Here is a 17929-nt window from a genome sequence, read left to right as displayed (position 1 = left end):
CAGCAAAAAGTAACTAAAGGATTGATTAAGAAAGGGAAGATAGATTATGAAAATAAATTAGCAAAAAATATAAAAACAGATAGCAAGAGTTTCTATAGTTATATAAAAAGAAAAAGGGTGGCTAAGGCAAACGGAGGTCCCTTAGAGGATGAGACCGGGAAATGAATGGTGGGAAAGATGGAGATGGCAAAAATGCTGAACAAATATTTTGTTTCATTCTTTACGGTAGAGGACACTAGGAATATCCCAACACTGGACAAGCAGGGGGCTCTGGGGGGGGGGGGGGGGGGGCGGGGAGGAGGAGCTAAATACGATTAAAATCACTATGGAATTGGTACTCAGTAAATTATTGGGTCTCAAGGCGGATAAATCCCCTGGACCTGATGGCTTACATCCTAGGGTCTTGAGGGAAGTGGCAGTAGGGATTGTGGATGCTTTGGTAATAATTTTCCGAAATTCTCTGGACTCGGCAAAGGTCCCGGCAGATTGGAAAACTGCTAATGTAACACCCTTATTTAAAAAGGGTAGTAGGCAGAAGGCTGGAAATTATAGACCAGTTAGTCCAACATCTGTGGTGGGTAAAATTTTGGAGTCTATTATTAAGGAGACAGTAGCGGAACATTTGGATACACATAATTTAATAGGACAAAGTCAGCATGGCTTTATGAAGGGGAAGTCATGTCTGACAAATTTGCTTGAGTTCTTTGAGGACATAACGTACAGGGTGGATAAAGGGGAACCAGTGGACGTAGTGTATTTAGACTTCCAGAAGGCATTCGACAAAGTGCCACATAAAAGATTATTGCTCAAGATAAAGAATCACTGGATTGGGTGTAATATTCTGGCATGGGTGGAGGATTGGTTATCTAACAGGAAGCAGAGAGCTGGGATAAATGGTTCATTCTCAGACTGGCAACCAGTAGCCAGTGGTGTTCCGCAGGGGTCGGTGCTGGGTCCCCAACTCTTTACAATCTATATTAACGATTTTGAGGAGGGGACCGAGTGTAACGTATCAAAGTTTGCAGATGATACAAAGATGGGAAGGAAAGTAGAGAGTGAGGAGGGCATAAAAAACCTACAAGGGGATATAGACAGGCTGGGTGAGTGGGCAGAGATTTGGCAGATGCAATACAATATTGGAAAATGTGAGGTTATGCACTTTGGCAGGAAAAATCAGAGAGCAAGTTATTATCTTAATGGCGAGAAACTGGAAAGTACTGCAGCACAAAGGGATCTGGGGGTCCGAGTGCAAGAAAATCAAAAAGATAGTATGCAGGTGCAGCAGGTGATCAAGGCGGCCAACGGAATGTTGGCTTTTATTGCTAGGGGGATAGAATATAAAAACAGGGAGGTATTGCTGCAGTTATATAAGGTATTGGTGAGACCGCACCTGGAATACTGCATACAGTTTTGGTGTCCATACTTAAGAAGACATACTTGCTCTCGAGGCAGTACAAAGAAGGTTCACTCGGTTAATCCCCGGGATGAGGGGGCGGACATATGAGGAGAGGTTGAGTAGGTTGGGACTCTACTCATTGGAGTTCAGAAGAATGCGAGGCGATCTTATTGAAACATATAAGATTGTGAAGGGGCTTGATCGGGTGGATGTGGTAAGGATATTCCCAAGGATGGGTGAAACTAGAACTAGGGGGCATAATCTTAGAATAAGGGGCTGCTCTTTCAAAACTGAGATGAGGAGAAACTTCTTCACTCAGAGGGTAGTAGGTCTGTGGAATTTGCTGCCCCAGGAAGCTGTGGAAGCTACATCATTAAATAAATGTAAAACAGAAATCGACAGTTTCCTAGGAGTAAAGGGAATTAGGGGTTACGGGGAGCGGGCAGGAAATTGGACATGAATTTAGATTTGAGATTAGGATCAGATCAGCCATGATCTTATTGAATGGCGGAGCAGGCTCGAGGGGCCGATTGGCCTACTCCTGCTCCTATTTCTTATGTTTATCACTTTGCTGATGATTGAGAGTAGACTGATGGGGCGGTAATTGGCCGGTTTGGATTTGTCCTGCTTTTTGTGGACAGGACATACCTGGGCAATTTTCCACATTGTCGGGTAGATGCCAGTGTTGTAGCTGTACTGGAACAGCTTGGCTAGAGGCGCAGCTAGTTCTGGAGCACAAGACTTCAGCACTACAGCTAGGATGTTGTCGGGGCCCATAGCCTTTGCTGTATCCAGTGCACTCAGCCGTTTCTTGATATCACGTGGAGTGAATCAAATTGGCTGAAAACTGGCTTCTGTGATGGTGGGGATGTTGGGAGGAGGCAGAGATGGATCATCCACTCGGCACTTCTGGCTGAAGATAGTTGCAAATGCTTCAGCCTTGTCTTTTACACTCACGTGCTGGACTCCGCCATCATTGAGGATGGGGATGTTTGCAGAGCCTCCTCCTCCCGTTAGTTGCTTAATTGTCCACCACCATTCACGGCTGGATGTGGCAGGACTGCAGAGCTTTGATTTGATCCGTTGGTTGTGGAATCACTTAGCTCTGTCTGTAGCATGTTGCTTCCACTGTTTAGCATGCATGCAGTCCTGAGTTGTAGCTTCACCAGGTTGGCACCTCATTTTTAGGTACACCTGGTGCAGCTCCTGGCATGCTCTTCTACACTCCTCATTGAACCAGGGTTGATCCCCTGGCTTGTTGATAATGGTAGTTAGGAATATGCCGGGCCATGACGTTACAGATTGTGCTGCTGATGGCCCACAGCGCCTCATGGATGCCCAGTTTTGAGCTGCTAGATCTGTTCTGAATCTATTCCATTTAGCACGGTGGTAGTGCCACACAACACGTTGGATGGTGTCCTCAATGCGAAGACGGGACTTCGTCTCCACGAGGACTGTGCGGTGGTCACTCCTACCAATACTGTCATGGACAGATGCATTTGCAACAGGTAGATTGGGGAGGACGAGGTCAAGTAAGTTTTTCCCTCGTGTTGGTTCGCTCACCACCTGCCGCAGGCCCAGTCTGGCAGCTATGTCCTTCAGGACTCGGCCAGTAGTGGTGCTACCGAGCCACTCTTGGTGATGGACATTGAAGTCCCCCACCCAGAGTACATTTTGTGCCCTTGCTACCCTCAGTGCTTCCTCCAAGTGTTGTTCGACATGGAGGAGGACTGATTCATCAGCTGAGGGAGGACGGTAGGTGGTAATCAGCAGGAGGTTTCCTTGCCCATGTTTGGCCTGATGCCATGAGATTTCATGGGATCCAGAGTCAATGTTGAGGACTCCCAGGGCCACTCCCTCCTGACTGTATATCACCGACCAGAGGTGGTGGTACAGGCTGTCCTGCCGATGAGACAGGACATACCCAGGGATGGTGATGGAAGAGTCTGGGACGTTGGCTGAATGGTATGATTCTGCGAGTATAGCTGTGTCAGGCTGTTGCTTGACTAGTCTGTGGGACAGCTCTCCCAATTTTGGCACAAGTCACCAGATGTTAGTGAGGAGGACTTTGCAGGGTCGACTGGGCTTGGTTTGCCATTGTCGTGTCCGGTGCCTAGTGGTCCGATGCCGGGTGGTCCGTTCGGTTTTATTCTTATTGTGACTTTTCGTAGCAAGATTTTAGAATTGAGTGGCTTGCTCGGCCATTTCAGAGGGCAATTAAGAATCAACCACATTGCTGTGAGTCTGGAGTCACATATAGGCCAGACCGGCTAAGGACGGCAGGTTTCCTCCCCTAAAGGACATTAGTGAACCAGATGGGTTTTTACGACAATCCGGTAGTTTCATGATACTAGTATTTTAATTCCAGGTTTTTATTTAATTAATTGAATTTAAATTCGCCATCTGCCGTGGCGGGATTTGAACTCATGACGCCGGATTTTAGTCCAGGCCTCTGGATTACTAGTCCAGTAACATAACCACTATGCTACCGTACCAGTGATATTCCAACTGCTGACATATCAAGGAGGCTTTGTTTAGTCAATGTACCTCATTTAGTTTTATATTGAACTATCCTAGCAATACAATCTAGAACCCATAACTCAATTCCCAATGGCTTCATTTGTGTCAGCAAGGACATGTTTATATCAGTGCTGTGTCGTCGGATTACTAAGGAGATATATAAATTAGTACATTGTATAGAGATCAGGACCTTTTAGTTTTCTGAATCACGTGAATTATTTAAGAGTTAAGTAACTCAGGATGTTACTTACAACGTACCAGTATGTTGCGATTTCACAACATGACCATCAATAGCCTTGTCTAGTGCTGTAAAGCCATCTTTTGCAGGGAATTTGAATTCTTCTGCACCAAAGTTAAATTTGAGCTCAGCATTCTAGGATGCAACAATAAAACCTGTTAGTTTATCAGGAACATTTTCTAGTCATAATGTTGCTAAAATGATTGGGAAAAATTACCTTTAAAACACAAGAGGCAAAGAAGGCTTGGTTTTTTAGATGTGAAGGAATATCAAAGGCATGCCCAAGGTCTTTCCCTGGAAAACAAACAACTCTTGAGAACACTGAGCAGTTATTTCACAGGTGAAAATATAACCAGACGGTAACAATGAGATAACCAGATCTGTGTTAATGCAGGCAGGTTGTGCCATTAACCTTGTATCTTTAGTCATTATACAAGGCTGAGGTTCCTACAATACCTGTCCATTCATAAATCTCCTTCATAGGATATAAAAGGAATGGAGGGGGGGGGGGGGGAAAGAGAAAGAGGGGGGCAGGAAAAGAGGGACGAAGAGAAGCCAGCAGTCCTGTTATCCAGAATTTACACTAGCAAAATACAGTTCAATTGCCAGAGAGAGCCAGTAACCTTGACTACAACACCAGATACTGTAATATGTCTAATCACCCAATTACTGAGGCCCCGATATTTACAGGGAGGCGGGGATGACCGTCAGTGGCTGTGAAACCCAGAAATACAGGAAAGGGGAAGGTCCAGCCAAATTTAAACGACAGGGCCTCATTAGAATTTTTGTACTCCGTTTCCCGCCCGGCAGCCAGCCAAATTGAGGCTGGCCAGCTGCTGGACGAGAAAGCTTACACAGTACAAGGCCACAGCCAGGGAACGGAAAGGAGGGAAAGATTGCTGTGGGGCGGGGGGGAGGGAGGAATGAAAAAAACAAATTGGATCTCGGAGGAAGGCCAATCGCAGCAGATTAGCCTGGGGGGCTGGGGGAAAAGCACTTCTGCTCCTCCTGGCCCACAAGTAGTGCTAGAAAAGTACTTACCTGCTGGATCCAGCAGTTCTCGCCTCCCTTTAGCTGCCGATTTTCCCGAGCCATGGGGAACCCAGCCCGCAGTCGTTAAATCCAACGGCTGACAAAATCTGAGGCGAGTTACTTGCCCGACCCCCAACCCACCCCAGTTAAACTGGAAGTTGGCGCTTTCACGATGGGTTGTGGTCAGGGTATCCACTATTTACAATTTAACCCCCACCCCCAACTCCTGCCCATTGTCCCACCCGTCCTGGGGGGGTTATAATTTCCCCCTAAGAGTCAGTCGGTGGTGGAACTGAAGAGCAGGATACTTACAGAACCCAAAGCCAAAACCAGAGATTAACATTTTTGTAAACCAGAACACTTAGCATTATTAATTGAAAGCATAAAATGCAGAACATTTTGGTGGGGAACTTACCATTTTTTGAAAATTTTACAGTTGCTTTGTCAAGATCAACGAAGCATCCAATGGTATCATGCATGGTAAATTCCTAAATAAAAGGAATTTAGCACAAAACAATGTGGACATAGATTCAAATAGTTTCAATATACAAAATAAAATCTTACTATGTTGAATTATATACAACTTGTGTCCATAATAGATTGAGAGTTATACAAGTACACATACCTCTCCATAACTGTCAAACTGTTTGCTATGGGACTTCTTTCCAGTGCCACCAAATCCAAAGCCAAATTTGTCAGTACCTATTTAGAATTGCCCCAAAAGAGAAAACTGGGATCAACTTAAAATTGAGGATATTTGCAAATAACAAAAAGTACATGTAAATACTATGTAATTCAAATGCAGAAACAGGCCACTCGGCTCAACTGGTCCGTGCCGCTCTTCATGCTCCACATGAGCCTCCTCCCACCCCTCTTCAGCTAACCTATCAGCATATCCTTCTATTCTTTTCTCCCTCAGCCGTTTATCTAGCTTCCCCTTAAATGCATCTATGCTGGTCGCCACAACTATTCCTTGTGGTAGCGAGTGCCATATTCTAACTACTCTCTGGGTAAAGAGGTTTCTCCTGAAGTTCCTATTGAATTTATTAGTGACGATCTTATATTTATGAACCCTAGTTTTGGTCCCTCTCACAAGTGGAAACATCTTCTCTACATCTACCTTATCAAACCCTTTCATAATATTAAAGACCACTATTAGGCCACCCCACAACCTTCTCTTTTCTAGAAAAAAGAATCCCAGTGACAGGTTAAATCAGGCAACAAAACTCATCTTTATGCAGTATCAAAAATAGATTTCGCTTTTTTATAAATATATATAAATTACTCAAAACTGAGGCTAAATGCAGTATAATAGCATCCCATACAGTCTTAGAAACACTCTTCACATTATTGCTTAGTACTCTGCCAAAGACATGATGAGAATTGTAGGATACCAACAATAACTTTGTTTTTCAATACAAAACACACAACAAAAAAAAACGCTCTCTTGACTCCTCCAGTGTTGTCAGACATCTTGTCTGATAACTAATCTTGGATGAGCCGTATTTTCCTCCAGCTAAACATTGGGAAGACTAAAGCCACCGTCTTCGCCCTCACCACAAACTCTGTATCCTCGCCACAATTCAATCCCCTCCCTGGCCATGGTCTCATGCTGAACAAGACTGTTCACATTCTCAATGTCCCATTCGACTCCGTGCTGAGCTTCCATCTCCATATACTTTCCATCACTAAGACCACCTCTAACTCATCCCATCTGCCGCTGAAACTCTCATCCATGCCTTTGTCACCTCCAGACTTGATAATTATCACCTGGCCGGCCTCCCGTTCTCCACCCCCTCAAAGTTCAGCTCATCCAAACCTCAGCTACCCGTATCCTATCCAAGTCATAGTTATCCTTCGTCCCTGTCCATGCTGACTTACATTGGCTCCTACTCTCCCAACGCCTCAAATTTAAAATTTGTAAACTCTTCCAGCCCTACAACTCCCACCCCGAACTATTCGTTACTCCAATTCTGTACTTTTCTGCATCCCACCGATTGCCCCATCATTGGTGACTGCGATTTCAGCCATCCAGGCCCCACACTTCAATTCCCTCCCTCAACCCATCCACTTCTCTCTCCTCCCTTAAAGCCCTCCTTAAAACCCCTCTTTGCCAAGCTTTTGATCACCCCTTCCAATATCTCCTTCTTTGTCTCAGCACCCATTTTTGTCTGATTATGCCTCGTGAGGAATCATGGGGCATTTTTCTATTTTAAAGATATTATATAAATGAAAGTTGTTACACTTATCAATGCTATCCAACTTTGTTCTTCTGATGTAATGTCTGCTGGTCTGCACACAGCAACTAAGGAAAGCAAGGAGGATGGTGTTGTACAGGAATATGAGTTGCTCACTGGAGATCAGGAAAACTGGGCATTTTTTCAGGTCTGCAGGATGCAGACACCAAGTCCATATGTCTATATTCTCCTCACAATTCTGAACTGGTGTGTCAGACTAAGCCCAGGCCAATTTAGCGTTTGTAACATTCTATTCACAGTATGAATGAATTTGTCCAGATTGACATGCAGGGGAGGTACAAGAGTGTTGCAAATGTTCTTTCATCCAATTAGTTGAAGGTGGAGATGAATCCAACCCCCACAGGTGAAAATGTCCTCTCTCCAATAGAGTGCCCTACTGAAATTGAGGTTGAGAGATTAAGACATCGTTTTTGTAAGCGGAGGGAGCGTTACTCCACATCTGGCCTGTAAAAGCGCTCAATACTAAAGTCTCAAATGGAAGTGGGATGGGTAGACATTCCAGTTCCCAACACCAACATTCCTAACCTTTACAACTTGCATTTATATAGTGCCTTTAACATAGCAAAATGTCCCAAGGCGCTTCACAGGAACGTTATCGACCAAAATTTGACACCGAGGCACATAAGGAGATATAAGGACAGGTGACCAAAAGCTTAGGCAAAGAGGCAGTTTTAAAGGAGCGTCTTAAAAGGAGGAGAGATAGTTGTAAAGGCCGAGGGGTTTAGGAAGGGAATTCCAGAACTTAGGGCCTAGGCAGCTGAAGGAACGGTCACCAATGGTAGAGCAAATAAATTGGGGACGTGCAAGTGGAAAGAATTGGAGGAGCGCAGAGAACTCGGAGAGTTGTAGGGCTGGAGCAGGTTACAAAGATGGGGAGGGGCGACGCCATGAGGGATTTGAAAACAAGGATGAGAATTTTAAAATCGAGGCATTGCCGGACCGGCAACCAATGTAGGTCAGCGAGCACAGGGTGACGGGTGAACGGAACTTGGTGAGAGTTAGGGTACGGGCAGCAGAGTTTTGTATGAGCTCAAGTTTATGGAGGGTGGAAGATAGGAGGCCAGCCAGGAAAGCATTGGAATAGTCAAGACTAGAGGTAACAAAGGCATGGATGAGGTTTTCAGCTGAGTCGGAGGCAGAGACGGGGTGATGTTACAGAGGTGGAAGTAGGCGGTCTTGGTGATGGGAGCGGATGTGGTCAGAAGCTCATCTCAGGGTCAAAAAGGTCACCAAGGTTACGAATGGTCCGGTTCAGCCTCAGACAGTGGCCAGGGAAGGGGATGGAGTCAGTGGCTAGGGAACGGAGTTTGCGGCAGGGACCAAAAACAGTGGCTTCGGTCTTCCCAACATTTAGTTGCTTATCCAGTACTGGATATCAGACATGCAGTGTAACAAATCGGAAAACAATGGAAGGGTCGAGAGAGGTGGTGGTGGTGAGGTAGAGCTGGATGTCATCAGTGTACATGTGGAACCTGACGTCGTGTTTTTGGATGATGTCGCTGGGGCAGCATGTAGATGAGAAATAGGAGGGGGCCAAGGAGAGAATTTTTGGGGAATCCAGAGATAATGGTGCAGGAGGGGGAAGAGAAGCCAATGCTGGTGGTTCTCTGGCTATGAGTGGATAGATAAGAATGGAAGCAGGCGAGCCAGCTAGATGAAGGAGGAGAGGCATTGAGGGGGATGGTGTGGTCAACTGTGTCAAAGATTGCAGACACGTCGAGAATGATGTGGAGGGACAGTTTACCACGGTCACAGCCTCAGCTGATGAATCAGTCCTACTCCATGTAGAGCACCACTTGGAGGAAGCACTGAGGGTAGAAAGGGCACAGAATGTACTCTGGGTGGGGGACTTCAATATCAATCACCAAGAGTGGCTCAGTAGCACCACTACTGACCAAGCTGGCCGAGTCCTGAAGGACATAGCTGCCAGATTGGGCCTGTGGCAGGTGGCGAGCGAACCAACATGAGGGAAAAACCTACTTGACCTCGTCCTCACCAAACTACTCGTCGCAGATGCATCTGTCCATGACAGCATTGGTAGGAGTGACCACCGCACAGTCCTTGTGGATACGAAGTCCCGTCTTCACACTGAGGACATCATCCAACATGTTGTGTGGCACTACCACCGTGCTAAATATGATAGATTCAGAACACATCTAGCAGCTCAAAACTGGGCATCCATGAGGCGCTGTGGGCCATCAGCACAGATTTGTATTCTAGCACAATCTGTAACCTCATGGCCCAGCATATCCCTCACTCTACCATTACCAACAAGCCAGGGGAGCAACCCTGATTCAATGAGGAGTGTAGAAGAGCACACCAGGAGCAGCACCAGGCGTACCAAAAAAATGAGGTGCCAATCTGGTGAAGCTACGACACAGGACTAAATGCATGCTAAACAGCGGAAGCAACATGCTATAGACAGAGCTAAGCGATTCCACAACCAACGGATCAGATCAAAGCTCTGCAATCCTGCCACATCCAGTCGTGAATTGTGGACGACAATTAAACTAACGGGAGGAGGAGGCTCTGTGAACATCCCCATCCTCAATGATGCAGAGTCCAGCACGTGAGTGCAAAAGACAAGGCTGAAGCATTTGCAACCATCTTCAGCCAGAAGTGCAGAGTAGATTTTTTTTAATATTCGTTCATGGGATGTGGGCGTCACTGGCAAGGCCTGCATTTGTTGCCCATCCCTAATTGCCCTCGAGAAGATGGTGGTAAGCCGCCTTCTTGAACCGCTGCAGTCCGTGTGGTGAAGGTTCTCCCACAGTGCCATTAGGTAGAGAGTTCCAGGATTTTGACCCAGCTACGATGAAGGAACAGCAATATATTTCCAAGTCAGAATGGTGTGTGACTTGGAGGGGAACGCGCAGGTGGTGTTGTTCCCATGTGATGTTGCCCATGTCCTTCTAGGTGGTAGAGGTCGCAGGTTTGGGAGGTGCTGTCGAAGAAGCCTTGCTGGGTTGCTGCAGTGCATCCTGTGGATGGTACACACTGTAGCCATGGTGTGCTGGTGGTGGATTGGGTGCCAATCAAGTGGGCTGCTTTGTACTGGATGGTGTCGAGCTTCTTGAGCGTTGTTGGAGCTGCACTCATCCAGGCAGATGATCCATCTCGGCCTCCTCCCGATATCCCCATCACAGAAGCCAGTCTTCAACCAATTCGATTCACTCCGCATGATATCAAGAAATGGCTGAGTGCGCTAGATACAACAAAGGCTATGGGTCCCGACAACAGCCCGGCTGTAGTGCTGAAGACCTGTGCTCCAGAACTAGCCGCGCCTCTAGCCAAACTGTTCCAGTACAGCTAGAACATTGGCACCCACCCGACAATGTGGAAAATTGCCCAGGTATGTCCTGTCCACAAGAAGCAGGACAAAACCAATCCGGCCAATTACCACCCCACCAGTCTACTCTCAATCATCAGCAAAGTGATGGAAGGTGTCGTCAACAGTGCTATCAAGCGGCACTTACTCACCAATGCTCAGTTTGGGTTCCTCCAGGAGCACTCAGCTCCAGACCTCATTACAGCCTTGGTCCAAACACGGACAAAAGAGCTGAATTCCAGGGGTGAGGTGAGAGTGGCTGCCCTTGATATCAAGGCATCATTTGACCGTGGGTGGCACCAAGGAGCTCTAGTAAAATTGAAGTCAATGGGAATCAGGGGGAAAACTCTCCAGTGGCTGGAGTCATACCTAGCACAAAGGAAGATGGTGGTGGTTGTTGGAGGCCAATCATCTCAGCCCCAGGGCATTGCTGCAGGAGTTCCTCAGGGCAGTGTCCTAGGCCCAACCATTTTCAGCTGCTTCATCAATGACCTTCCCTCCATCATAAGGTCAGAAATGGGGATGTTCGCTGATGATTACACAGTGTTCAGTTCCATTCGCTACCCCTCAGATAATGACGCAGTCTGTGCTCGCATGCAGCAAGTCCTGGACAACATCCAGGCTTGGGCTCATAAGTGGCAAGTAACATTCGCGCCAGACAAGTGCCAGGCAATGACCATCTCCAACAAGACAGCGTCTAACCTCATTCCCTTGACATTCAACTGTATTACCATCACCGAATCCCCCACCATCAACATCCTGGGGGTCACCATTGACCAGAAACTTAACTGGACCAGCCACATAAATACTGTGGCTACAAGAGCAGGTCAGAGGCTGGGTATTCTGCGGCGAGTGACTCACCTCCCGACTCCCCAAAGCCTTTCCACCATCTACAAGGCACAAGTCAGGAGTGTGATGGAATACTCTCCACTTGCTTGGATGAGTGCAGCTCCAACAACTCTCAAGAAGCTCAACACCATCCAGGACAAAGCAGCCCGCTTGACTGGCACCCCATCCACCACCCTAAGCATTCACTCCCTTCACCACCGGCGCACCGTGGCTGCAGTGTGTACCATCTACAGCATTGTGGGAGAACCTTTACCATACACCGCTGCAGCGGTTCAAGAAGGCGACTCACCACCACTTTCTCAAGGGCAATTAGGAATGGGCAATAAATGCTGGCCTTGACAGCGACGCCCACATCCCATGAACAAATAAAAAAAAGGATGTCATTTGTGACTTTGATATGGGCCATTTCAGTACTGTGGCAGGCCTGGAAATCAAATTGGAGGGATTCAAACATCGAGTTGCAGGAAAGATAGGCACGAATTTGGGAGGCGACAATATGTTCAAGGACTTGAGAGGAAAGGGAGGTTGGAGATGGGGCGGTAGTTTGCAAGGACGGAGGGGTCAAGGGTGGGTTTTTTGAGGAGGGGTTGATGACTGAAGATTTGAAAGGGAGGGGGACAGTAGCTGAGGGGAGGGAACCGTTAACAATATCAGCTAACATGGGGGCCAGGAAGGGAAGTTTGGGTGCGAACAGAGTCGAGGGCACAGGAAATGTGTCTCGTGTTAATTGTATCCAAATGATTTATATCAATTAGTGTTAATTGTATTCAGGTGGTGCCTATCAATTGGGGACTCTCTTGTATCCATTTATATGAGAGCTTATCTAGGGTGTGGGGTGGGTAATGTGGATTTCTGAGTAAAGGCTTGGAAGCAACTAAAGATCAGGCTCAAGTATTCTATCCTTCACCACCTGGTTATCCAATTTATAACATCATGGACAAGATGAGCTCGGAGAGGCATGAGCAGAGATAGGAGAGGAATTAGAGAAAGAGGCCAGTTCAGGGCTAGGTGGGCTAAGGAAAGGAGGGAAGCGGCGGAGGCAGCTTAACAGATAGTCTCAATCGTAATGACAAAGAAGTCCATGAGCTCCTCGCACTGGTTGGAGGAGGCAGGGGAGAAGTGTAAGGAATCTTACAACACCAGGTTATAGTCCAACAATTTTATTTTAAAATCACAAGCTTTCGGAGATTATCTCCTTCGTCAGGTGAGTGAGTGAAAGGTTCTCAAATCGCATATCTTATATTAGGCTGGGACACCATCACACCAATCAAAGGTGTCGTTGGTGTTCAGACAGGTTAGCCATGGAAAACAGTAGGTCCCAGTATGCTGAATACACATTGTGTCAAATTACACAGACAGAGAGAAAGAGACCCAAAAGGTAGGTAGAGAGAGAGAGAGAGAGAGAGAGAGAGAGAGAGAGAGAGAGAGAGAATATTAAAGACAGATAACTTTTTTTTCCCCCCTTGCTGGTGGGGTCACGTGTAGCGCGACATGAACCCAAGACACACAAATCTCCATCAAAGACGGGCACCTCACTCTACCTCACAATGCTCCACTTTTCCAGCTTCCACCCCAACCACGTCAAAGAGGCCATCCCCTATGGACAGGCCCTACGAATATACAGGATCTGCTCAGACGAGGAGGAACGCGATGGACACCTACAGACGCTGAAAGACGCCCTCATAAGAACGGGATATGACGCTCGACTTGTCGATCGACAGTTCCGACGGGCCACAGCGAAGAATCGCATAGACCTCCTCAGAAGACAAACACGGGACGCAACCAACAGAGTACCCTTCGTCGTCCAGTACTTCCCCGGAGTGGAGAAACTACGCCATGTTCTCCGCAGCCTTCAACATGTCATCGATGACGACGAGCACCTCGCTAAGGCCACCCCCACGCCTCCACTACTCGCCTTCAAACAGCCACCCAACCTTAAACAGACCATCGTTCGCAGCAAATTACCCAGCTTTCAGGAGAACAGCGTCCACGACACCACACAACCCTGCCACGGCAACCTCTGCAAGACATGCCAGATCATCGACACGGATACCACCATCACACGAGAGGACACCACCCACCAGGTACGTGGTTCATACTCCTGCGACTCGGCCAATGTTGTCTACCTCACGCGTTGCAGGAGGGGATGCCCCGGAGCATGCGAGACCATGCAGACACTGCGAATGAACGGACACCGCGCAACAATTGCCAGACAGGAGGGTTCCCTCCCAGTCGGGGAACACTTTAGCAGTCGGGGACATTCAGCCGCCGATCTTCGGGTAGGCGTTCTCCGGGGCGGCCTTTGAGACACACAACGCGGGGTCGTCGGGCGGAAATTGATGGCTAAGTTCCGCACCCATGAGGACGGCCTCGGCCGGGATCTTGGGTTCATGTCGCGCTACACGTGACCCCACCAGCAAGGGAAAAAAAAAAGTTATCTGTTCTTAATATTCTCTCTCTCTCTCTCTCTCTCTCTCTGCCTTTTGGGTCTCTTTCTCTCTGTCTGTGTAATTTGACACAATGTGTATTCAGCATACTGGGACCTACTGTTTTCCGTGGCTAACCTGTCTGAACACCAACGACACCTTTGATTGGTGTGATGGTGTCCCAGCCTAATATATGCGATTTGAGAACCTTTCACTCACTCAGCTGACGAAAGAGATAATCTCCGAAAGCTTGTGATTTTAAAACAAAATTGTTGGACTATAACCTGGTGTTGTAAGATTCCTTACATTTGTCCACCCCAGTCCATCACCGGCATCTCCACACCGCAGGGGAGAAGGGTTTAAGAATTCTGTTTGTAGTGAAGAGAAGATATGGGTTATCTTTGCATTCCTGGAATAGTGAACAGTTTTGGCATAGTTACACTATTAGTAAAATTAAAGATAGCAATTTTCACAGGAAATAACAATTTCCACTTATCTAGTGCCTTTGAAGTAATAAAACATCCCAAAGCGCTTCAGATCAAAAACAGCCAGAAGTAGAAGGAGAAGGATTGCAGTTGTTGGCAAAAACAAGATCAAAGTATTATGTTTCGAAGACATTTTTGAAATAGGGAAAATAGGTAGCGAAAGGTTCAGAGAGGGCATTCCAGAGTGTGAGGCCGAAACAGCTGCAGGTGAAAATAGTGAAATGATAGAAGCTGGGAGGTGCAAAGGAGGCCAGAGTTGGAAGAATGGAGGATGCACGCATGAATAAGGTTTCTGAGGTCAGAAGAGGTGAGGATATGGAGGGATCTGTAGGTAAGGACAAGGATTTTGAAATTGACACAATCAAGACCAAAAGCACACTGAGGTTGCTCACCGACAGGCTCAGTCTGAATGAGCTGCCAGAGAGAGGGAGGGTTTTGTTTTTGGTGGGAACTGAACAGGATGGCTTTAGTCTTGCCAATACTGAGTTGAAGGAAAATCTTCCTCATCCAATAATTGATACTGGTTCAGCAGACAGCATACTGGTGGTTGAGATACTAATTACACATTGTCAAAGCATTAGCAGATATGAGGGGTCTTAATGAGGATTCAGTTTAATATTCTCCCGGTCAACAAAACCAACTTCATTTTATCTTGTGCACAATGGTCTGATGTACGGTATTTTCTACCATATAGCAACATATGCTAAGTATTCCAAGTGATCTCCAGGAGTCCATATCACATTTAGAAGATAAACGTTAATCCCGTGGTGCGTAATCCCACAAAAGGGACAACTTTTGGTTCATAAATAGACCGTTTATGGAAATTGCTTTATTACCAAGCACAACACTTCACAACAAAACAACAACTTGCATTTATACAAAACCTTTAACATAGTAAAACATCACAAGGTGCATCACAGGAGCAGTATCAAACAAAATTTAACTCCGAGCCACGTAAGGAGATATTAGGACAGGTGACCAAAAGCTTGGTCAAAGAGGTAGGTTTTAAGGAGCATCTTAAAGGAGGGGAGAGATGTAGAGAGGCGACGAGATTTAGGGAGGGCATTCCAGAGTTTAGGGCCTTGGCAGCTGAAGGCATGGCTGCCAATGGTGAAGTGATGAAAATCGGGGATGCACAAGAGGCTAGACTGTAAAAGGAGTTTTCCCAGTAATTGGCCAATATTCCTCTCTCAAACACCTCCGAAAATATTACTTATTTCATCTATGTTTGAAGAACTTACTCTGAGCAAAATAGCTGCCTTTTTTGCCAATGAAACAGTGATTGCACTTCCAAGTAATTAATTGCAATTGAAGTGCTTTGGGCTGTTTGAAAGAGACAAGGCCATACCACAATGGAAGTTATTTAAAAAAAAAATGAAATTAGACAATACTCTCTATTTAATGGAAATGATTCCAGAGTGCCTTAGTACTTTGAGGACTGGCCATCTTAAAATTTCTCCTACAAAGGAAACGTAAATTCATATTTCTGGGGATGGGGGAAAAGGGGAGAACATTGGGACAGGAGTAGGTCATTCATCCACTCGAGCCCATTCCACCATTCAATTAGATCATGGCTGATTTGTACCTCAAATCCTTTTACCTGCCTTTGATCAATATCTCTTGATACCCTTACCTCAGTTTTGAAAAGAGAGTTCCAGATTTCCTCACACTGTAAAAAAAAAAGTGCTTCCTGACTTCACTCCTGAATGGCCAGCTCTAATTTTAAGATTGTGCCTCCTTGTTCTAGATACCCCCACCAGAGGAAATAGTTTCTCTGTATCTACTCTATCGAAATCTTTTGTCATTTGAAACATATCACCCTTCAACCATCTAAATGCAAGGGAATACAACCCAAGGGGAGGAGTAGTTTGGTGCTTGGGTTGGGGACCCCCTCACCAAAGGTCCACCCACAAGCACTACAAGGGGTTGCTAGATGGTGAGAATCCTAGCCTACTTCCTTCTCCCTAACCCAGAGACACTGCAATCAATTGCAGCACTCCTACTGCATCTCAATGAGATCAGATAACTCTACCCTGCTAAACAAACTCACTCAGCAATTAAGGAAGCAGGAATTATTTTGATCTTATTTGTGCTGCTTTGGAGCAAGAGCAGAACAAGATGGATTCAATACATAGACTACTCATTACTACTTTTGATCTTATACAGCAGGCCAGAGTATAGTAGTGCTGATACACAGCAATGGTGTCCTAAGAATGTCACAGCAGATTCTAGCTGAACATCATAAAATTTTAAAAATAAACTTAACTATTGAGCAGTGCAGCAATAATTGGCAATGGTATCAATGGTTTTAGTCCTGATGTAAACATCCAGAAAGATATTTAGGTTAATTAACTTACCCAAATCCAGCGAAGCCTGCATGGTAGACCAGCCAACTCTGCACAAGCCTTGGTCATGGCAATGTACTTCATAGTAATATTTTCCTGCAAGTGAAAGAATAATTTATAAATGTTAACACCACTATCTTCTGCTGGTCTTTAAAACATACATACAAATCAATAGATTTTGTGCCTGGAAATACTGTATTCCAGGCTACCTTTCAAGATTCATATTTGAAAATAAAAACCCTTTAGTGGATGGAAAAAGTTGCATTTCAATAGGTGTATTAGAAATCTTACGAACCAACTTAATGGAAACAAATGTCTCTTTAATGAAACAAATGATGAGGCCACATTCAACATCCAAAAGATATTACACTTTGGCACTTTTAGTTACGCAAGTTGGTTCAATCATCCATGACACACAATACTTACCCTTGTTCACTCCCTTTGTGGATCTGCATCCATTCCATTCTTTTATTTCCCTGCTCTGACAGCACATGCCATCAGCTCCAATAGCTGGGGGAAAGAAAGATCAAAATGAAGTATACATTTGCAAAAAAAAAATGGTTTACTAATTTTGAGTTCAATAGACATGTTTTAAATTTAGGAACAGTGGGTCATTCAGCTCCTCGAGCCTGTTTCGCCATTCACTTAGATCATGGCTGATCTGTACCTCAACTCCATTTACCTGCCTTTGCTCCAAATCCTTTGATACCCTTACTCAACAAAAATCCATTGATCTCAGAAAATTTCAATTGGCCCAGCATGCACAGCCTTTTGGGGAAGAGAATTCCAGGTTTGTTCTACCCTTTGTGAGAAACAGTTCCAAAGTATGAGCGCAAAATATTGTTTGAAAGTCTAGCTCCAGAGTATCCTTTTACTGTATTATGCAGAGTCTGACTTGTTGAATGTACTGTGCTGTTCCCTCTCCTCTCCCCCCCAATGTCTCTATGGGTAAATGCATTCAATGTTACTGAACCATACGAAGCAAAGTGGCCGCAGATTCAGCTACTGGTCTCTGTCGAGTTAACTAATCTCCCCTAAAGGAGCAATAGGGT

At 45.8% G+C, this 17929-nt stretch overlaps 1 protein-coding gene across 1 annotated transcript in view; it reads right to left on the bottom strand.

Annotated features, from left to right (window-relative positions):
* The window catches only part of ddx1 (DEAD (Asp-Glu-Ala-Asp) box helicase 1), a 54391-nt gene that overhangs the window by 29857 nt on the left and 6605 nt on the right, over positions 1-17929 (bottom strand). Inside the window, exons 8-13 of the mRNA XM_067984292.1 lie at positions 17304-17387; positions 16890-16973; positions 5812-5888; positions 5602-5674; positions 4372-4448; positions 4175-4289 (exon numbers count right to left, since the gene is read on the bottom strand). Coding sequence (XP_067840393.1) covers positions 4175-4289; positions 4372-4448; positions 5602-5674; positions 5812-5888; positions 16890-16973; positions 17304-17387 — 510 coding nt within the window. The remainder of the gene's footprint in view (positions 1-4174; positions 4290-4371; positions 4449-5601; positions 5675-5811; positions 5889-16889; positions 16974-17303; positions 17388-17929) is intronic.

Source organism: Heptranchias perlo, chromosome 5, assembly GCF_035084215.1.
Source record: "Heptranchias perlo isolate sHepPer1 chromosome 5, sHepPer1.hap1, whole genome shotgun sequence".
Lineage (NCBI taxonomy): Eukaryota > Metazoa > Chordata > Chondrichthyes > Hexanchiformes > Hexanchidae > Heptranchias > Heptranchias perlo.
The sequence above is the reverse complement of the archived record's forward strand: the minus strand, read 5'-3'. Positions and strand labels throughout refer to the sequence as shown.